Raw genomic sequence first — 23,525 nt, 5'->3', positions numbered from 1 at the left:
TCTAATATGGGCCAAGTTCTACTCTAGGTAAAGTGTTTTCTATATACAAATAGAAAAATTAAATGATCCTTGACCTTCAGGTGCACATTTTCTACTTTAAATATTATTGATACTATTTTTCAGGTATAGAAATTGAGGTGGAGGAATTATTAAGCACCTATTATGTGCTATATTAAGTACTAGGGATACAGAAAGGCAAAAGAGACTCCCTAGTTTCAAGCAGTTCACAACCTAATGATAGAGGTTATGTATAAACAACTGTGTATAAACAAGCTATATACAGACTAAAATGGAAATAGTCAACAGAGCAAAGGTGCTAAAATTAAGGGAAATCAGGAAAAAATCCAGTAGAGGTAAGATTTTAACTGAGACTTGAAGAAAGGAATAGATAGGGAGGCAGATTATTCCAGAAATGGGGGACAGTCAATAAAAATGGCTGCAATCAGGCAATGAAGTGTCTTGTTCAAGGAACATCAGTGAGGTCAGTGTCACTAAACAAAGAGTATGACAGGAGTAAGATGAAATAAAATTAGAAAGGTAGGGAGGATAGCAGATTATAAAAGAGCTTTGAATATCAAATGTAAGATTTTATATTTGATCTTAGAAATGATAAGAAGCCACTGGAGTTTATTGAATGGGTGTTTGGAACTGAAGCAAGGGACAGAGACTAAGTGGGGAAAAGACCAGAGTGAGAGGAAACTTGTGGTAGGCAGACCAATCAACAGGCTATTTTGCAATAATCTAGGGTTGAGAGGATGAGAACCTGTACCAGACTGGCAGCAGTGTCAGAGGAGAGAATGGGATTTATTCAAAAGATGTTATGAAAATAAAATTGAAGGGTCTTGGCAAAAATTGGATATGAGGGAGTAAAAGAGGCTGAGAACTGGAAGATCACCTGTAGATTGCAAGCCTGGAAGATTGGGAAGATGCTATAGTGATACAGAAGTTAGGAAGAGAGGAAAATTTTGGGCAAAAAAAAAAAAAGATAAAATTTTAGTTTTTAAAATAGAGTTTAAGAGTTCTATGGTATATATAGTTCAATATGTCTGATAGTTGGAAACCAGAAACAAAGTTTCTAAAAGTCAGGAGAAAGATTAGAAAGATAAATAACTTTGAGAATCAGCACAGAAATTATATTTAAATCTATGGGAACTGGTAAGATTATCATGTATGAGAGTTTAGAAAAGATTAGGGCCTCAGAACAACCCTGTGAAATAATTATGATTAGTAGATATGTCCAGAATGAAAATCCAAGCATAGGAGACTGGGAACAAGTAACCAAAGAAGTAAGAAGAGAACCAGGAGAGAGTAGTAAATGATTCACAGCCAACAGATATTGGAGGTAGGATTTGAACACTTAAGTTCCTTATTGCAAGCATTCTCTCCACTATTTGGGATTTAGTGATTACTGGAAAGTGATGTAAATTTCATACTTGTTTTTTTTACATAGAAAATCAGTGTCTCTCTGAAAAACCCAGCCACCTCCTATATAGTTTGTTCTTTCTAGCTTTTAATTATTTCACCTAACAATGAAAAATACAAGGTAAAAGTATCATTAATATTCTATCAGAAGATTTTCATTTCCCTAAAATATATATTTTCAAATGTCTCTTTAATGTCTCTTTCATTCATCCTTTAAAAAAGAAATATAAGTCAAATCCTAATGGTCTGAAGACAACTACTTTTTCCAGATTAATTTAAGACAGCAATGCTATATCATAGGCCTGTTAACAAAATAAATGATTGTGCTCTTGGACTCAAAAAGTATATAATTTTCAGATAGTTCAGCTTGCAATATCCATTAATATTTGAAATACACAGAAATACTTCTAGCTTGCTGTCTTTTCTTCAAAAGGTATAATAAACCTTCAAACCTGATATAGCACCAAAAAAAATAGGCTAAGGAAACTAGGAACTAGTGATTTCAATGTTCACCCTCAATAAAATCCTAGACAAATTATTAAATAAATAAATGATATAAAAGCACTTAGGAAAGAAAACAGTAATCACCAAAAGTCAAAATGATCTTGCCAAGATTATGCCCATTAACCTCATTTCCTTTTTTGACAGAGTTACTAGACGAACAAAGAAAATGCTATAGAGTGGGGATCTGAATTTCAGCAAAGCATTTAGCTAATTATTCATTATAATTTTATGCAGAATATAGCAACATAGACTAAATAAGAGACTAGTTTAGTGGATTTGGTTCTAGTTGCCAAATACTGTTGATTCTATAATCAAAAATATTTGTCTAGGCCATCCTTTTCACTCATGCTTCCAATATCTTATTTCATAATATTCATTAGCTTTTACCTGGGCCATTGAAATAACCTCCTTCTAGACATGTCTTCTCTAATACATATTTCACGAAGCTCTCAAAATAATCTTCTAACTGCTCAAATCTGACCATAACACGTACTTGATCAGATATTAGCCTAATATTAAAGGTCCTCAAGAATCTGGTTCCAAATTATTGTACCTTCTCCAAGCTTGTTTTATTCACCTTTCCTTCCTGAACTCTGCTACAGCCAAATCAGGTCATCTTTTGATTCTGTATTCTTTTTTTCTTTTTATGCAGACCAACCTCTGTGCCTCGAATAACTTTCCTTTACTTCTTCACCTTTTAAAATCCTTTTCTTTCTTTGAGACCTATTACACAATTGTCACTCCTTTCATGAAGACTTCTATGATTCCTTCAGTTGAAAAGGAACTCTCTATCCTATTTGTCAATAATCTTTTTTTTCAAGACCTTCCCTTTACTCCTAGGACATTATACCTTGTATCATATTGATTTTTATTCTTACTCCCCTATTAGACTGCAAACTCCTTTGAAGATAAAGGACTCTATTTTTTTTAATCTTTGAATCCATGGCTCCTAGCCCATTGCCTAGCTTATACTTTCAATAAATATTTATTGACTTTTAATTTGCATTTAAAATGTGTTGAATTACTGTATTCAAAGTCATAGAGCCATAAAACTGGAACTGGAAGGAATGTTAGAAACAATCTCAATTAATTTTCCCCAAATATATGTAAAAATAATTTTAACATTTGTTTTTTGAAATTATTTAGTTCTAAATTCTCTCTCTTCCTCTCTTCTTTCCTTCTCCCTCTCTTTCAGAAGAAAAACATTTTGACATAGGTTTTACAGGTGCAGTCATGAAAAACATTTCCATGTTATGTTATAAAGAAAAACATAGACCAAAATAAAAAAAAATTACAAAGAAAATTAAAGGAAATAAAGAGTATGTTTTGATTTGCATTACTCCATCAGTTCTTTTTCTAGAGATGGGTAGCATTTTTTTCATCATAAGTCCTTCAGAATTGTCTTGGATCATTGCTTTGCTAAGAATAGCTAAGTTATTCAGAGTTGATCATTATACAATATTTCCATTACTAAAAACAATGTTCTTCTAGTTCAGTTCACTTCATTTGAATTAGTAAGTCTTTCCAGGTTTTTATAAGGGCATCTTGCTTATTATTTCTTATAACCTAGTAGTATACTATCACAAACTATATAATAATTTGTTTAGCTATTGATGGACAATTGATGGATATCCCCTCAATTTCCAATTCTTTACCCACTAAAAGAGCTTTTATAAATATTTTTGTACACTTGGACCCTTTTCTATTTTGTTTTTTGTCTATTTGGATAAAACCTAATAGTGATAAAGATACTGGAGTCTTTTTTGCCGTTATGCTTGCCATTTTCTTCTCCAGCTCATTTTACAGATGAGGAAACTAAGGCAAAGAAGATTAAATGACTTGCTCAGTGTCCGACAGCAAGTAAATGTCTGAGACCAGATTTAAACTCAGGAAGATGAGTCTTTCTGGCTCTAGGCCCAGTACTCTATCCATCTAACTCTGTTTTGATCAAAAGGGTGACAAAGGCAACATATTTTGAGGAGATTATGAGAATAAAGGGCAATTAATGTTTGTCATTTGAGAATTTATTGAATGAACTAGGACTGGTTAGCCTAGGGAAGTTTTATTTGAAGGTACAATAGCTATCTTGAAGTTTTTAAAAAGTTATCATATGGAAGAGTGTTAAACTCATTTTTTATTTAATTTTCAGAAGTGATTATAAATACCATGGGGTAGAAATTGCAGGGAGGCAGATTTCAATTCAGTATGAGTAAGATTTAAAAAAAAAATAATTAGAGCTATCCAATAAAAAGTATGGTAGTGAGTTTTTATTACTGAATTGTTCCAGTGGACATTTAAAATATACACATCAGGAATATCAAAGAGGGTTTCTACATGAGATGAAAGATTGAATTAGATATCCTTTAAAATACTTTCGAACTCAAAAGTTCTATTATTCTCTAACACTTTACTCATTAAGATACTTTGCCTAATAGCTGGCATTCTAGATTGGCTGAACCTAGTATATACTTAGTAGGTATTTAGGTGACTTGAACTGTTATTGCTGTTCATTTGTTTCAATCAGGTTTGACTATGTGACTCCATCTGAAGTTTCTTGGCAAAGATATTAGAATTTCCTTTCAATTTCCTTCTCTAGTTCATCTTACAGATAAGGAAACTTAGTAGACTTTCTACAATTATTATAATAACACAATACGTAGAAGCACAAAATGGCACAGTAGATAGAATGTAGGCCTTAGAGTAATGCTAACTTTAGTCTGAAACACTAGGGTTAAGTTGTGAAAATCAACTAAGACAATATTTGTAAAGCACTTTTTTCAAATCTTAAAACTCTATATAAATAGTGTTATTATTATATGAATAGGACACTTCCATTTTCAAAGCTCTTCTATGAATCACTGAAATATTCATTTCATAAAACAGGAATTATTGGCCCCATTGTACATATGATAAAATTGTAGAGTGATCTAGCGTTAAGTGCCTTACCAACAGTCTGCTAAAAAATAGCAGAGTCAGGAGTGGGAGCTGAGAGTAAGGATGGACAATCCAGAATTCTTTCTACTGGACCACATCACTTCTTTAAATAGATGTGACTAAGGGGTTGAAATGGACTGCAAACTAAATAGGAGGCATCAATATAATATGGCAGCTCAAAAAAAGGGGAGGAATATTAGACTATATTAGTTATGGTGCAGAAAACAAATAGAACAATATTCCTCTCAGACCACATTTGGAGAATCATATTTGCTGCCAGGAACTCCACATTAAAAGATATTAACAAATTGAATTACATTCAGAGGATGGACACCTGGGATGGTAAAGGGAACATGGAGCCAAGTTCACATGAGGATTGGCTGGGGAAAAAAAAAAAAAAAAAAGCTAATGTTTGGCTGGGACTTGGTGGTTGTCTCCAAATCTTGGAAAGCTGCTGTGGGAGCTGGGGATTTTAATTATTCTGTTTGGCCCTAGGGGACACAACCAGGAGCAATGAGGCTTCATAAGCAGAGGCCCTTGAGTTTAGGCTCAAAAGAAGCAAGGGATTCTAGGAAGTGAAGGTGAGAAGGGAGAGACTTTAAGGTAAAGATCCAGGAGGGGAAGATGGATTGTCTTGTGTCCCTTTGGTTAGAATGTAAAGCACAGGAAGGGGAGAAATCTAGAATAAACTTAAAAAGAGAGGCTGGAGCTAAATTTTGAAGGATCTTAAACACTAAACATTAAAGTTTTCATTTTATCTTAGAGGCTATAGGGAGTTTCTAAGTTGAGTAATGAGGTATTATATGGGCTGCAATGTGTGCTAGTGGGAAGGAAGAATTCCCACAATTGGAGTTTCCTATGCTGCCTAAATATAATATCCTTTGTGTATTTGAAAATAACATATCTACTAGCCTGCAAGAGATTTCTGTTTAATGATCCTAGGCAGGCTTACATTCTGTGAGTAATTCCCTCAATCTCCTAGTAACCTGGATCTCTAAATAATTGTCCCAAATTTTCCACGTCTGGAAATGACCTCTTTTTATTCTCTTTGGGAGTGGAAGTACAAGTACTTCAGCAGCTAGAGGTTTATGAATGACATCAGAAGATGTAAAGAACCAGCTTGTGATAAATCCTTATGAAGAGTAACAAGAAAATTGGCTATGCATGAATCACTGCTTAAATCCGAGAAACACAGATTTCCTAGAAAATGGATGCCAAATGGATGTTTCACAGCCCAGTGAAACATGTTGTTGGTTTGTTTTACTTGGTCAGAATAAAGGAACCCAAAACAATGCCCTATTGGAATATTTTTAAAGAATAGAACCTATAGGGTGGGAGACCATGTTTTCTTTGACAACTAGACTTTTATGGAAATGTTTTGCATAAAACTTCACATGTGGTGTCTTAATTGTAGGTGGGGATAAGGTAGAAAATTTAAAACTCAAAAATTTTTAAAAACAAATGTAAAAAATTGTTTTGAATGTAACTGGGGAAAATATTAAATAAATAAATTAGATTAAATTTAAAAAGAGAAACTATCAAAAAACAAAAATAAATGCTAGCTATTGTTTAAAAAAAAAGGAATAGAACCCAGACATTTTGTAGGTACATGCTTATATAGGGCTCAGGTATGTTGTTTGCTGAAGGTGGGGAGAAAAAAAATGTAATGGTCTGAAACAAAAAAGAAGCCTTATTTTAAATTGGAAAATGGTCATAATAATATAATAATAACTAATATGCCTAATCTAATAATGTATTACATATTCAGATTTGTATTGTGCTTTGAAGTTTATAAAACACCTTGGGAAGTAGGTGTCAAAAATATCAATATCCCCATTTTAAAGATGAAGAAACAGTTTCAAAGAGTTGAATTAACTGACCCAAAAATCTAAGGTCAAGTATATTCTAGAAATTCTGTCTGTCAGAAAAGCATCTTTCTTATGTATGACATTCTCAGTTACATTTGAAAATGCCTCCGGCATAGTTCTAGGCCACAGAATTAAAAAGGATAGTGTTCCTTGTATAGCCTGTGAATGTGAAATTTCCCAATTATAGGAATATCTTTACACTTAATCTTTCAGCTAAGAAAGAATCAGGTACTCTGAAGTTTAATTTTGTTTTTTAAAGCCCCTTCCTGATAGGGTTTTTTAATTTGCTCCCAGAGAAAGGGCCCATAAGATCTACTGCCTTTAGAAGCTCAATGCTCACCTCAAATTCCCTGAATCACCTTCTCTTTTGTGACATCTCAGCTTGATTGCCTCAACTTGGGCCACTGACAGATTGGACTGGAGTTGGGAAGGGCAGGGGGTGCTGGGGAAGTTCATTTCCAGGAGTATAGCTGGAGGGCAATGATAATGAGAAGCTGAAAGCCAGAAAAAGGTGTTTAAAAGGTTGAAAATTCAATGAACATTGGAAAGGCAAGAGTAGGTCAATCCCTCATTATTCTGTACTGGACTGGGAGCAGGTGTTTTTGCACTTTAAAAATAAATAAATAAATAAATGCTACACGTTGTCAGTTTTCTCTGTATAAAATTGACCTTATTTCTGTGGATTTTTACTTATACTTTCCAAAGATTCAGTATGAATCAGGAAGACCATTTGAGTCCTCCCTCTTATACTTACTAGCTGTATGATCCTAGCAAAGTCATTTTACCTCATTCTCAGTTTCCTCATCTGTAAAAATAATAATAACTCACATTTCACAGGACTGAGCTGAGTATCAAATGATATGAGATGTAAGGAATTGGTTGCTCTCTTGTTGGAATGATGTACTTGTCATCCTATAAGTTGACCACAGAGGATCTATTCAATAAGCCAGAGGCCTTCCTTGAGTTCTTATATTGCAAAGTTACTACTGGAGACCAAAGGTGGTTCACTGATTATCCCTGAAAAATAATAAAAATGAAGATATAAACCTATAATATCAACTTCGTAAATCAAGTTAAAAGACTTAATCTTCTAATATAGACAGTTTTTCTGTAATGAATAAACACCTATATTTTGTGGGAAAAAAATATATGGTCCCAGTCTTGCCTCTGACATATATATCTCTAACTATCTATGTGACCCTGACTCCACAGTGACCTAACTTTTCAGTGCCTCCTGATAACTTTCTGATAGTATTAAGTCTTTGCTAGATGGCATTGTATATAGATTTAGAGAAAAGAAGATTTCAATACTGATCCTGCCTCAGACACTTACTAACTAGCTAATTCTGGGCTATCCACTTACTTCTCAGGCTCAGTTTCCTTAGATGTAAGTGAGATTAATAATAGTCCCTACCTCATAGGGTTGCTGTGAGAATCAAATGACATAATAGGTGTGAAAGCACTTTTCCAGCTTTAAAACATGTTATAAATGTTAATTCTGAGATACAGAGCACCCACTGACTGACCTTCAATAGTAAAGAGAGCTTTTTTCTTGGAAAGGCATAAAAAGATTTCCCTTCCTAACATCATATTGCCTAAATACAATATAACATCATTATGAAGGTTATCTAGGACTATTGCCACCTAAGGATATAGAGAAATTCCTCCATGTTAGCCTAGTGACCTTTATCCATCTCTTTGGTGATTGCAAGACATCAAAGTAAATGCTATCTTTATAACCCCATAGATATCCTGTGGGAGTCAAAGAACTTTATCAAAACCTGTTCAACCTACTCTATTTTGAAAGATTGAACAGATTCACAGAATTAGAAAGATCTCTAAGTCTTATCTGTATTTGAAAAAGAATGTATCAATAATATTAGCTAAAACTATAATTTTTGTATTTATACTTATAATTTTTGATGATTTATAAATAATATCTCATCTGAACCTCACAATAACCCTGAAAGATAGATACTATTATTACCCCCAATTTTACAAATGGGGAAATCAAGGTTGCCTTGTAATTTATATGGTTTCATGTCTAGGATTTCATAATCTCTATAATAATCTCTGGTTTTATCATTAATCTCCAGCAGCTAGTAGAATAATGGATGGAGTTCCAGATCTGGAAAATCCCAAATCATATCATGAAGAATCAAAACATAAAACAATTAAACAATAAAGTAGGCAGTGGCTATCCAGTCTAAGTGTGGAGAAAATTTACATCATACCTAGATATATATCCAAAGAGTAAAAATATCAATAGTTATGTAGCAATTTAAGGTTTGCAAAGCACTTTATTTTATTGACTCACTTGGTCCCCATGACTAAAATAAGTCAAGCCAGACTCACTTTATTTCCTTTTTGGACATGGTTACTTGACTTTAAAGAGCTATCATATGAAAGGTTGATTGGATATGGTCTGGACCCAAAGGGTAGAGCTATGAATAATATGTGGCAGTTTCAGGGGCAGATTCTGATTTGATTTGGAGAGATCAATTTCCTAACAATGAGAATTTCCCCAATGTGAAACGGTTTGCTTTAGTTTTAGGAGTGAATGAGTTCCCTATTATGGGAAGTCCTTAAAGAGATACTAGATGGCTACTTGCCTAGAATGTTTTATACAGAATCCTGCTTCAAGGAATGATTAAACTGAATGACCTCTGAGTGTACTTGAATCCATGATTCTTGGAACCAATCTTACCAACTTAACATAGTACTGTGTGCTTGGAACTCTAGGAAGGCTGAAACAAGGAAACTATATACAATTCAATATTTTTGCTGAAAATAATTACAAATTGTTACACAACTCTCATGTATGCCAAGTGGCAAAGTACCCCAATTAAGACATTTAGAGTAAGCGTGTCCATCTCTCTATGTACCCAGGAGGGCTAAAACACAAAAACAATTTTTTTCTCCATCTGTTATTTTGTGCCCATTTTTTCTTGGCCATGGAACATGATTAGATAAAAGCCCATTGCCTACTTGTATTCAGCTAGGATTATTGTGTTTCTGTAAAGGGTAAAAATAATGATTCCACAAAAATACATGATGCAGAGATGGTATAAAAATAGTTGAAGTACCTCATTTGCCAGTGTCATCTGATATTGGCTATACAACATAATGCCTTACCTTCTGAGTTTGCCATCTAAAATTATATTTTCAAAGCTGTTCCAAGGATATTCACACAAATGAATGAGCACTGAGTAAATTCATATGTGGTTTATATTTCAGAAATCTAAAGACCTATAGGGCTCCCTGATTAAATAATTAAGGCTAAAGGTTACTATTATATGGATATAATTTGAAGAAGCATGGGCTGAGCTCCTTGGGAATTTAAAACACTAATTAAACTTTTCATAATAATATGGTCTTCTTATCACCATCGTTCCTCATTGCTATGATAAAAATATTGTAAAAAAGATGTATCCAAAAATTGCATATTCAATCCTGATCTCTTCAGGATAAAGCATTGGATCTAAAGTCAGAAAGAATTGAATTCAAATTCAGCCTGGATCACTTCCAAGTTGTGATCTTGCCCTCAGTTTTCTCATCTGTAAAATGGAAATAATAGTAGCACCTAGATCCCGGGATCAAATGAGATAATAAATTGTAAAACTTCTAGCACAGTTCTTGATGCATAGTAAGCACTATCTAAATGTTAGCTATTATTATCTACCCTAACATTATTTGAATTTTCTTCTTCATTTTATGCTATGTCTATAAGGTGTATATGCTTGTAATCAGAGTTCTTTGGTAGGAGAAAAACTCTATTAGGCAACAGTTCTCCCTAAAGTCACTTGTAATAATATTAAAAGCATCTGATCAAGTTTAAAAAGGTAAGGCATGTTTCTTCCATGACATTATATGTAAATTACTCATATCTATCTTTCCAATAACCAGAGACACAAAAGTATGTTACTCAAGAGAGTGTCATTAATGATTGTCATTAAATTGTCCTATTGAATTATATGGCAAGTCCAAGAAGTAGAGTTCTAGATTATGGAAAAAGTTAATGAAAAATGACAGGTGATGCTGTAATAGGAAGTTCAGAGAACCTGATTTGTATCAATCAGTAAACCTGTACTATATCTCAGGCACTGTGCCAAGAGCTGGGAGTATAAAGAGACAAATGACAGTCCCTGCCCTCAATGAGCTTACAGTCTAATACAAAAAAATAGGAATAAAGAAAGTTGGATTTTTGCCACCAACTAACCTCTGTGCGACTTCAGATAGGCACCTTTAACCTCTTAGTTCTCATTTTCATTATCTATAAAAAAGATCAGACTAAGTAATATTTGAATAATAATCTAAATAATAATGAATAATTCTTTTTATTTCTTTTTTTCTCAAGTCCCTATATGATTTGAGCATGTCTTATATATGTCAGAGGGAAGATCATTCCATATACCACACACATACATACACAGATGGCTATTAAATGAACAAATATGGTTGATGGTGCTGATGGTTACCAGGTTATCTTTGGTCCATCCCTGTACAATACCACAGGGATGCAGACTTTTGGCTCCACTACCTAAGATCTCCTTTAAAGACTAAGAAGATGATAAAATGCCAGCTGTGGCTTATAGATCTGAATATTTCCACTATGAAACACCATCGTTTGGTATTTAAAAAACAAAACACCAACTGTTTTATGATTCCCTACCAAATATCATTTTACCTATTAAATGGAAGTGGGATCCACTCCATATAGACAGACATAAGGGCATTATATTACTTCATCTTCTGGGATCATTAATTGAACTTGCTAATGAACTGTGCTAAAGCTTTTCTTTTCTTAACATGGTAGTTCCCACTCCATAATACTCCCCCGCAACACACACTTTTTGGATCTTCCCTATGTCTAATATCCCCATGGTTCTGCCTTATCACTCAATCATCCTAGCCCTACTTTGCATTCACATAGCTCTATGTTATGTCAAGTACTTTATCACCTACAACACCCTGTGGAGTGAGTTAGTATTCTAGTTTTTCTTCCTCTTTTACAAGAGGGAAAATTGGAACAATGAATAGTTCAAGGACCTGCATAAGTCTGCAAAATACTGGTAGACATTGGAAATCAAGGTTCCTAGAGTCTGGTCTTCTCTGAAGTGCCAGGAAATTAGTGCTACTTTAACTGGAAATAATACTTAGTTCCTGGTAACATGTTGGGGGCACATTTGAAGCACACTTGGTCATTTATGAATGTTTTTCAAGACTGCAGGAAAGCAGACATTAATAAACTTTTGGCAGTGCTATAAATTGCTCCAAATGTTCTGGAGAACAAAATTAAACTTATATGAGAAAACTATGAAATTTAACTGATAAATAATATGATAAAAGTGATTAAGCTTTGACCAGAAATCTTACTGTTGCTCTCAGAGAAGTCAAATGCAAAAATAAAACACTATACATGTCAAAAATTTGGAGCATTCCATTCAAAATAACGGTCAATAGTATAAAATATTTGGAAATATATCTACCAAAGGAGAGTCAGGAATTATATGAGCAAAATTACAAAACACTTGCCACAAAAATAAAGTCAGATTCAAAAATTCGGAGCAGCATGTTTTTTGGTAGCAAAGAACCAGAAATGAAGTGAGTGTCCAACTGAGAAATGATTAAGCACATTTTGATATGTGAATATAATGGAATGCTATCATCCCATAAAATATAACATAGATGAGGAAATTGGAGAAAATAGGTGTAAAATTGTGCAAAGTCATCAGCCTCACTCTTTCCTCCAGAGTTATCAAAATCCAATGGCAAGACAAAAATCAAGATGTTTAGCTAAGAACCACAATGCAGTGGGTGACCTTGGCTTTTCTAAGTTAAAGTCTTTCCCAGCACTTGGTACATCTGAGGCCACACTTACTGAAAAATTAAGGATTAGGAAAGAGTTGAGACAAAAGTTTAGTAAAAGGAGCCATCAAATAAAGTCAAGTACCCTATAAACTGCTAAGTAAATCAGAGAACTAAATTTGGAATCAGGAACACCTGAGTTTAAATCTTAATTTGGTAATTTCTTAAATTAAATTTTCTTTAAAAAAATCAAAAAGTAAAACAAAAATTAAAAATAGACATTTTCTTAGCTGTGTGACCCCAGCCAAATTACCTAACCTCCCTCATGGATAAAAGAGAACCTCCCTCACAAGTTGTTGTGAGGATCAAAGGATACATACATACATACACACACACACACACACACACACACACACATACACAAATACATATACTTACATGTGTGAATATATAAGCACATATAAAATAATTTTATACATGTATGTATATGTGTATATATACAATGTATGTGTGTGTGTGTATATATATATATTTGCATGTGTGTATAAAACTGTGCAAACCTTAGAGGGTCATAGAAATGATAACTATTATCAATACACATATAATACTTTTATTTTCTTAGCCCTGAGTTCAGTGCAAGCCCCTTACATTTGACAAGTGAATGTTGATCTACAATAAATGTTTGTTGATGAAAATCCAATTTCACTGAATTGTACAAATCTGTTAAGCATCTACTCTGAGAAAAGCGCCAAGCTGATGGTGAAATAGCAATATTTTATTCTTGTTCCTATTCTTTGTCTCCCAACAGCTCTTGGACTGCTTTGTTATCCCAGTAGTGATACTCCTGTCCTGGTTCTTTCTGCTAATCCGATACAAGGCTGTCCACTTTGTTGGCATTGTGGTCTGCATTCTGGGAATGGGCTGCATGGCAGGAGCTGATGTTCTTGTGGGAAGACAACAAGGAGCAGGTGAGTCCAAGAAAGTTTCTTACATTGATTTTCTAGCTGCAACTCACGCGAGGAGCCATAAAATTGACTTCATTATGTCAAAATGTCGAGTTTGTCAGTGTGTGCACTGACATAGATTGTAAACCCCCTTTGATAGTCTTGACTATGGCCTCTCACCTTTTTTATGGCCAGTCATCTTTTTTATATATGTTACATATAAGGGGCAGATCAGAGTTGGCCTGAGGACCATAGTTTGCTGATCCCTAGGACTTTTCTCTTTGATAAGATTTTCCAGACTTTATCAAATGTTAGCTTTTAGCCTTTCAAGATTCAAAGTCACTACCATGCTACTATGATGTATCAAAGTAGAATTTCATTGAAAGAAAAAATTTAAGGTTATTAATAAATGCACCTTGAGAATTTCTCCTTTAGTGGAGAGGGGAGAAGCTAGAGTTTGATGCAGTTGTTAAGTGACTTCAAGGATCATTCAGATTTTGCCTTAGAGATGCAGAATTATGTCTAGGTATGTAGTGATAGTTACAAAAATAGTGTACTTCACCTATCTTTTTATTGTTAAAGCTTTTTATTTTCAAAACATAGACATAAATAATTTTCAACATTCACCCTTCCAAAATCTTCTATTCCAAATTTTTCCCTCCCTTACCCCCACTACCTCCCCTAGATAGCAAGTAATCCAATATATATTAAACATGTGTAATTCTTCTATACATATTTCTACAATAATCATGCTACACAAGCAAAATCAAATTAAAATGAGAAAGAAAACAAAATGCAAGCAAACAACAACAAAGAGTGAAAATACTATGTTGTGCTCCATACTCAGATCCCATAGCCCTCTCACTGGGTGCAGATAGCTCTCTTCATAAAAAGACCATTGGAACTGTTGGCCACCTATCATTTAAGCTTTTTAGCGGTGCTGAGGAAAAGAAGAAATAAGGACTTTTCAAATTTGAAACTTTTAAATTATTGATCAGTAGCTAGAGAGCCCTGGTCTACAGTATGATCTCAAAAGTAATAGAGTGTCATTTCTATAAAAATTTTCTCTAAAATATTTTATCTTAGTATTTTAAACACATGTTAGGTATTTTTTAAAAGACCCACTTTATTCAAGAGTGAGAAATGAGTTAAGAATAGGAGCTAAGCTGTTCTCTAAGATTAGTAGTTCACAAGTATTCCATCTGGGACTGTCCTTTCTCTTACATGAACGACTAAGTATCAAAATGGGAATGATCTTTCTGTAAAAACAGAAATCTAGTAAAAATAAGTGCCATGGATAAAGGTTGTTTATTCTGCTGTCAAAGTTGCACTGTAGAATGAATCCTATCATTTAGAAGACGACTAGTGCTTGTTTTGGCCAGGACTATCATGCTTTCTCTTCCTTCTCTGTCTGTCATCAATAAAGGTACAATATAATAGGCTACCTTAGTATTAGTGTAGACATAGTATGTTTCTATTTTATAAGTCTGGACACCCTTGTACAATCTGTTTGAACAACTCAGACAATATTGTCTTTGCCTGAAATATTTACACTGTTGGTCTAAAGTCACTATTTGGTTACACAATAATCATAAGATTATTGAATCATAGATTGAGAACTAAAAGGGACTTTTGAGATCATCTAGTTCAGAAGTTCATTACATGAGTTTATTGATAGACTTCAGGATTTATGACCATGGATAAAGAAAAAATCATACCTTTATTTTCACTGAACTCTAAGTGAAATTTTTATAAATATCAATCTGAGAAGGGCTCCCTTGCTTTCATCAAACACACACAAAAAAGTTAGAAACCCTTGATCTACTCTAACGCTCTCATTTTATAGAAGAGAAAATTGAAGCCCAGAAAAATGAAGTGACTAACTCAATGTCATAGAGCAAATAAGTCACAAACTCAGAATTTGAACCAAGAACTTTCTCCTATTTCCTCTTTCATTCCAGTCTCTTATGGCCAGCTTCTTCTTGACCAGCAACTTCTTACCAAGGTCAACTCGTCTACATGTACCCTTGATCCCACCTCTTTCCAGCTTTAAGTATAGCTTTATCCCACTACTATCCCCAGGTTCTCTAAAATTCATCCCTGCTCTCAAGCACCTGCTTCATCCTCTCTATGACTGCTTAAATATAATAATCCTTCCCAATCACAGAACTGGGTGCCTAGTATCCTAGGAAGGAGAGACTGGGGAATAATCTCTAAAGCTACATGAAACTACCCTAAAACAGATGAGTGAGGGGTCAATCAGCATAGCCAAATGAAAATATTTATTAATAATAACTATAATTTATATGATACCTTAAGATTTGCAAAGTTCTTTACAGATATCATCTCCATGCCATAAGGTTAAACTTAATTTGAATTTATTTCATTTGGTAACCTCCACTAATGGCATACAGGGTTCTATGTTCTTCACTTCTATCTGCACACACGTGTATGTCCTTTGCCTGGGTAAATGAAGTATTAGCTGAGGTGCTCTGTTTTAAAGGGGGAAAGCACAATTCATAATAATTCTATTTGGAAACAATGCAGACATGATTAAACACAACCCACATCCCCAAGTGAGACTTCAGCTGTCTGTTTATGGCAGAGAGTACAATTGGTTTTATGACACATAAGAGAAGGGTTTTAGAAGAATGAGAAATCATCATTCTGTTTTGCCTTCTGTGATACTGAAATGGTGCCATACCCAGTTGGCATTATTACAGGACATACCCAAATCTAAGATCCCAAGAGCCCATTTTACACCAGTCTTGGTTGGCCACAGCTTTCAATTTTGATGAAGGCACTCAAGACTGAAGGATGAACAACAACAACCTCATTCAGCAGGTTGAATTGTCCCCTGGTCAAAAAAGTTGGAAGCCCTATTAGTGAGATGGAACTAGATAACATCTGATTTCAACCTAGCCTAAATACTTCATCACTTTTTTTCTTTCCCCAGCCAATAACAGTGATATCAATCAAATTTCAGGCTGATTGGGTACTTTTTGCATAACATCTTATAAGATAAAATTCAGCCTATTTATCTTCAGATAGATATTTGAATCAATGAATTCTGATATGAATATTCTACTCTAAAAATAGTAATCCAAATTTCATTAAAGTCCATGTATAGTCCAAGCTGGATCACTACCCCTAAAATAGAGAATTTTTCAGCAAAATGAATATGGTTGACAATCTGTTTTATGCTATTGCCTCACTTTGGGGATGCTAGAAGCTATTTTGGGCAACTTGACAATAATAGTGATCTCTCTGAGATGGCTTCTTCTTTATCTCAATTCCAGAAATGATTTTCAGTTCTAATTCATTGTGCATGTGAGAGAGACCGAAATATGTTTAATTAATTAAATTCAGCCCAATCAACATTTATTAAGTTTCTATTAGGTAAAAGGTGTTATTTGCAAGGAAATCTTCTTGGAGTTATTTTTGCCTAAAGAAAAGTTATTGAGGGGCAGCTAGGTGGTGCAGTGGATAGAGCACCAGCCCTGAAGTCAGGAGGACCTAAGTTCAAATCAGATCTCAGATACTTAACACTTCCTAGCTGTGTGACCCTGGGCAAGTCATTTAACCCCAATTACCTCAGAGAAAGAAAGAAAGGAAGAAAGAAAGAAAGAAAGAAAGAAGAAAGAAGAAAGAAGAAAGAAAGAAAGAAAGAAAGAAAGAAAGAAAGAAAGAAAGAAAGAAAGAAAGAAAGAAAGAAAGAAAGAAAGAAAGAAAGAAAGAAAGAAAGAAAGAAAGAAAGAAGAAAGAAAGAAAGAAAGAAAGAAAGAAAGAAAGAAAGAAAGAAAGAAAGAAAGAAAAAAGAAAGAAAGAAAGAAAGGAAGGAAGGAAGGAAGGAAGGAAGGAAGGAAGGAACAAAGAAAGAAAGGAAGGAAGAAGAGAGAAAGGAAGGAAGGAAGGAAGAAGAGAGAGAAAGAAAGAGAGAGAAAGGAGAGAGAGAAAGAAAGGAGAGAGAGAAAGGAGAGAGAGAGAGAGAGAGAAAGAAAGGAGAGAGAGAAAGGAGAGAGAGAGAGAAGAAAGAAGGAGAGAGAGAAAGAAGAGAGAAGAGAGAGAGAGAGAGAGAGAGGAGAGAGAGAGAGAGAGAGAGAGAGAGAGAGAGAGAGAGAGAGAGAGAGAGAGAGAGAGAATAAAAGGTATTGAGAGCATCAGATAACTTCCCACTCTGGAGAAAATTCTCAAGTCATAGACCTAATGATAGGGCTAGAAAGGGTCACAGAAGCCCGGGTCTAAAAAGGGTCACAGAAGCCCGGGTCTAAATACCTCATTTTGTACTGAGGAAACTAAGACTCAGTGAAGTTTATGTAATATGCCCAAGACAACTTTGGAAGTAGACTGCAGGGGGAGTTTTATGCCCAAGACAACTTTGGAAGTAGACTGCAGGGGGAGTTTTTGACCCCATGTTCCTTTGATTCCAGATTCACTGATCTTTCCATTGAATCACCATCTAAATCCACTTTGGAGGCCCATCTTGCCTTGGATGTTCAAGTCAAAACAAAGAGCAAAGGATCGTATTTGAGGGGCATTGTCTACCTATTTGTATTTTGAAAAGTGTAACTACTTACTTACCCAGCAAAGGAAGATTTTAATTTTAGATTTAGAAAGCTCCCTCTTTTAATTCACTTGAAAAAGAATTGGGTTTTGCTATTGTAATAATTTTAAAAATATCATTATTTTATATAATAATTTATATAATAAAAAATATTTTTATAAAATTTATAATTATTTATTATTATTTGATATCAAGATATCATTAATATATGTAATTTATTTTAAAAAAAAAAAACTCAAATCTTTTAAGCTTTTGGAGTTTGTAAAATGACCTTAGCAAGAAGTTCTACTCCAAAATATTCTTCTGAATCACTAAAATCAAAAGAAAACATATATGAGGTTATCAGAAAACAACAAAATTAGCAAACTGTTTCTTAATATTTACTATGTTCCAGAAACTATGTTAAGCACTAAGGATACAAAGACATCCCCTCCAAAAAAATTCCTGCTCCCAAAGAGCTTACATTCTAATGAGGGAGGCAGGTATATAAAAAAGTAAGTGCAAGTTACCTATGGTAATCTGGGAGAGGGAAGCAGTAGCTGGAATGCCTGTGAAAGGTCTCCTTCAGAAGAGAGATTTGAGTTAAGTCTTGAAGGAAGCCAAAGAAGCTAAGAAAAGAAGGTGAGGATAAAAAGGCTTCAAATGAATTAATACGTAGTTGGAATATATTGTGCAAGGACCAGCAAGTATACCAGTATAGCTGAATTGTAGAGTAAATGAAGGTCAGGAAAGTATAAGAAAACTGGAAAGACAGAAAGAGGGCAGATTGTGAAGGACTTTAAATGCCAAACAGTTGAGCTTAAGGGCTCAATGGGGGAACATAATGAGTTCTGTTTTAGATATGTTGAGTCTAAGATCCAGTTGGGGCATTCAGCTAGAAATGCCCAGTAGGAAATTGCTGTTTGGAGTTAGGGGTTCAAAAGAGAGATTAGGGCTGGATATATACATCTAGGAGTCATCTACATAGAAATGATAATGGAATCCATGGAGATGGTGAAATTAACAAGTAAAATAAAATAATGGGAAAAAAAGAAAAAGACCCAGGATAGAGCCTTTGGGGACACCCACAAGAAGCATGATGTGAATTTAATAAAGGACAATGAGAAAGAACACTCTTCCTATCCTTTTCCCTCTTCCTCCACCTACTCCCCCACACAGAGAAAAGAAAGGATATAAGAGTAAGTAATCAATAGTGTCAAATGCTACAGCAAGATGAGGGTGGAGAAGGGGCCATTATATCTGGCAATTAAAATCATTAGTAATGATGGGATTGTGGCAGATAGAGTGCTGGGGCTAGAGTGAAGAAAGCTTATCTCCTTGAGATCAAATCTGCCCTCAGATCTTTACAAGCTATGTGACTCTGGGCAAGACATTTAACCTGTCTGACTCACTTTCTTCATCTATAAAATGAGGTGAAGAAAGTCATGGCAAATCACTCCATTATTGTTGCGTAGAAAACCTCAAATGATGTTATAAAGAGTCAGGTGTGACTGAACAACAAAAAAATTTAGATGGTTCAGTTTCAGATGAATGAAGGAAGCAAAGTTCCAAAGACTGTGGGAGGACAAAAAATAGAATTTAATAGAAATGAATTTTTAAGGAGTTTAACTAAGAGATACAGGAATATAGGTGTCAAGGAAGGATTAAGTAAGAGTTGATTTTGGTTTGCAGATTTTGTTTTGTTTATTTTCATGTAGGTTGGTAGAACCATGAGCATGTTTGTAGGCAGGAACTAGTAGATAGGTAGAGGCTGAAGATCAAAAAGAAACTAAGTGGATGAAATCTTCTAGGAAAGACAGTAGTAATCTGAGATATATGATAGTAGTTATCAAGAATTGGAGATTGGCAACAAAATAACTTTCTTTTACAAAAGGCATTTACTATCTTTCAACATAGTCTTTTTCACCAAAATGTTTCTCCCATTTTGTTTTCCAATTATTAAAGATTTTGAACATCCATTGTTTGAGTGTTCAGTAGGTATTACCATGGCATGTTTCCCTCCTTTCTGTAAGTAAAAAATAATTCAATAGATCACCATATGTGGTCTGGTCATGAACCAAGGCTTTAGATCTGGATGATTATAAATATCTGATTGATAAAATATGAGTGCAAACTGCCAAAATTTCCAATAATTTGTTGACAAGTCCAAAAGTTTCTCATAAGTGTCTTTGATGTAAAACACTATTTCACAAGGGTCAATATGATAAGCAAGTGCATTTTGCTTAATTTTTGAAAATAGGTCTCCCAGCATATTCAAGGCTTACCCAAGCAATTGTCTACTGGAGGAAACTTTTACTTTTCCCTTAATGCTTAGTTCTCTCTTTTTTCTCATATTTTCCTAAACTTATTAATATTTACCCCAAATTTATTGGAAAAATATAAAATCTTTGAGGGATGAAAATGCTTTATTTTTTCCTTTTGGCCATGTATCCCCAGTCCAATGAACTTCTTACAAACTATTTATTGAATTGAATTGGATTCATTCTCACCATATGCTCTTTGAGCTATTGGTACATGAATATAGGGGTCAAAATTTATCCCCCCCCAAAATGGTAACTTTTCTGAAATTTTCACAAAATCAAAGAAGAGGGCTAAGGCCCTTCATGCTAAATCATCCTACTTGAATTAATTGATATCCAAATTCCAAAAACTTATGGCCAAGTAATCAAAACTGATAGTCATGATAGGAAATATATAGATCAAAGAACTGGGGAGAAGCATGGAAAACAAATATAGTTCTGAATTTTTAGTCAGAAAGAGATCTTAAAGGTCAACCAATCCAACTCTCTCATTTAAAAGAATGTATCCCTCTATTCCCACTATATAATACTAGTTAAGATTTTTGTCACCCTTTAAGGATTATAAAACACTATACACATATTATATCTTCACTCTTTACCCCAATAAGGAAACTGAAACAGTATCTTTGCCCAGTATCTCAAGGTTAGTAAGTAGAAGATCAGGGTTTTTAATTCCTATCTTATGATTCCACATCCCAATACTATTTCTATCATACTATACTGTTTCTCTTAATAGTCTGTCATAAACATTATAGGAGAATCATTAATTTCTAAAGAATTCAAATTTAATAAAATGCCCAACAAAAAGCTATTCTTGAAAACAATTTATATTTTTGATGAGCCAGAAGACATTTCAGGATCTTGCAAGGACATGAGCTCATTATGATGAACTTCAATTATCTTTGCATTAATAAAGTGCTGATCACCAGAGTTTTCAGTTAATAACCTAGACAATAGAGTTATGGCACCTTTTTCAAACTTGGGCATTAAAATAAATAAAATGTCAGTGAAACCATATAATCTATTTTTAGAATTTTAAAAGAAAGATTGGAACCGTCATCTTATAAAAAATATAATAACCATACATGGTAATTTAAATTTTCTGTACAGTATAGTTAATTCTTTGAATTTGCCAAATGCTAAAGGCTTAAAATCAGCTATGAGATTACATCAGACATCCCATGGCCTAACAACTATTTGTATAAACTTTCCTAAAAGCAGGAATTCTGGACCCCCCTGAGAAAATCTCCATTAAGAGCCAGCATTCAGGAAATTCTATACCAAATATGTCCTTTAAAATGATGTCTTTATTTCCATAATGTTGCCATTTCTTAGAACAAAATTCTTTCAGAACTGTTTGCCAAGGCCTTCATAACCTATGAAAGAATATCAAGGGGATGGAAAGGGGTCACAAAAGTGGAAAGACTACCTGCCTGCTGAGAATTCTGCATGTGACCTGCTGCCCTGATTGCATGTTCTGTCTTTCCCTGAAATTTCTATTTATGCAACTGCCAGATCTCCCTGGGGATAACCATCTGCCTACTTGGACCACTACTTCTTGTTTGCTGCCATACCCCTGCCACCATCTGTACCACCAAACTGCTGGGAATTCCAAATATTCTCCAAATAACAGAATATTTCTGAGCCTACCCACCTATCTTAATTTCCTTCCTCTACTTGCTGCTAAGACCTGCTTCAATTTCCTGTCTCAACTCAGCAAGACTGTCTAGTTTCCAGTTCCCAAACAGCTCCTGTCTTAGGTAGTCTTACCAATCACTAAACTCTAATATTGACAAAAAGTAGTTTTTAGTTGTTTTCAAAAATCTAATTCAATCTCAAAAAACCAAGTTTTGCCACCCTATTAATGATCAAGAAACTGGGATGCAGCTTTTGTAGGCAATTACAAAAAAAAAAAATTTTGGAGACGTATTGAACCCCAAATAGTTACGTGTATGTACAAAACTTCCCAAGTGACTACTTTGAGGAAGTCAGCATTCATTGCAATGTATAATTCTTGTCTGTTGTTGTTTTCTGTTTTATTTGAAGCATTCCTCATAAAATGGAGATGTTAGTGCCATTTTAGGTTTAAAACTAGGTGCAGCTGACTAGGCCAGCCAACTGCTGTGGAACAGAAATCAAGGAGCCAGGGTCTTCCTGTTAACATTTACTTACAGGGAAAAAGAAGCCAGCACTCTAGTGGTGTGGGGCAATTAAGGACAACAGCTTTCTCCCTGGCTCAGAGCCATGGGAGGGATCAGCTCTCTTTGAATGGCTGGCTAGGCTCAATGCTTACTTGTCCAGCCATTGTTCCCTACTCAAGGTTTTCTCAGTCTTTAAAGAGGAGAGCAGAAGGGCCCAGATCCCAGGCTGAGTGCTTGATTTTGCAAAGTCTACCTGTCCTTTGGAAGGAGGTGATCCAGCCCTTCACCCTGGAGTGCAGCTTTCTCCTTTCTTCTCCTTCTCAGACTTTTCTCATGAACAAATTCCAGTCACCTTCAAGCAGTTTTCAGGGAGTCTGTGTCCTAAGACATCCACTGTTGTTCATTCTAGGGTAGGTGTGCCTCCCAAGGTAATTAGGATGGAAAGCTACTAGCAGGTGGGAAGATCAGAAAGGGTCTCAAGGTCCTTGAGATAAGTTGTAGATTTTTTTAAAAAGCAGAGCATTTTCAGGCATAACACACATACACAAACACACACACCAATAGTGTTTGAAGGTTTTCAAAGCATTTTGAATATGATACCTCATTTGATCCTCATAATAATTCTGAAAAATAAGTGCTATTATTTATTATTCCCATTTTACAGAAAAGGTCTCAAGTTCAGGTTTCCCCAAGTCCATCTTGGTCACTTAGTTGTTTCCTCCAATTACAAAGTCTTACTAAATCCGTTCCTCTCTCCTAATACAGTAGGCACTTACCCTCAAATATATTATAGTCATATGAATAATGGAAAGAATGCTGGATTTGAGGGCAGATGACTTATTCTGCCATTTATTCCATATGAACTTGGGTGAATAACTTAACTGATTCATTCGTGCTTCAGTTTCCTCTCAAACCAAAGGGTTGGGCTAGTTTGGAGGTGTCAAAAAAGCAACCTCACTCGGATTAAAATGCAATTGATAAATACTTAACACACCAAATAAAAATGTAATAAAACCCAGATAATAGTATATTTTAAAGTT

The 23,525-nt window shown here is 34.6% G+C and overlaps 1 protein-coding gene across 1 annotated transcript in view; it reads left to right on the top strand.

Moving 5' to 3' along the window:
* SLC35F1 (solute carrier family 35 member F1) overlaps positions 1-23,525 on the top strand; it is a 540,470-nt gene that overhangs the window by 463,335 nt on the left and 53,610 nt on the right. The window contains exon 4 of the mRNA XM_074310013.1: positions 13,345-13,504. Coding sequence (XP_074166114.1) covers positions 13,345-13,504 — 160 coding nt within the window. The remainder of the gene's footprint in view (positions 1-13,344; positions 13,505-23,525) is intronic.

This window comes from Sminthopsis crassicaudata, chromosome 4 (assembly GCF_048593235.1).
Source record: "Sminthopsis crassicaudata isolate SCR6 chromosome 4, ASM4859323v1, whole genome shotgun sequence".
Classification (NCBI taxonomy): domain Eukaryota; kingdom Metazoa; phylum Chordata; class Mammalia; order Dasyuromorphia; family Dasyuridae; genus Sminthopsis; species Sminthopsis crassicaudata.
The sequence above is the reverse complement of the archived record's forward strand: the minus strand, read 5'-3'. Positions and strand labels throughout refer to the sequence as shown.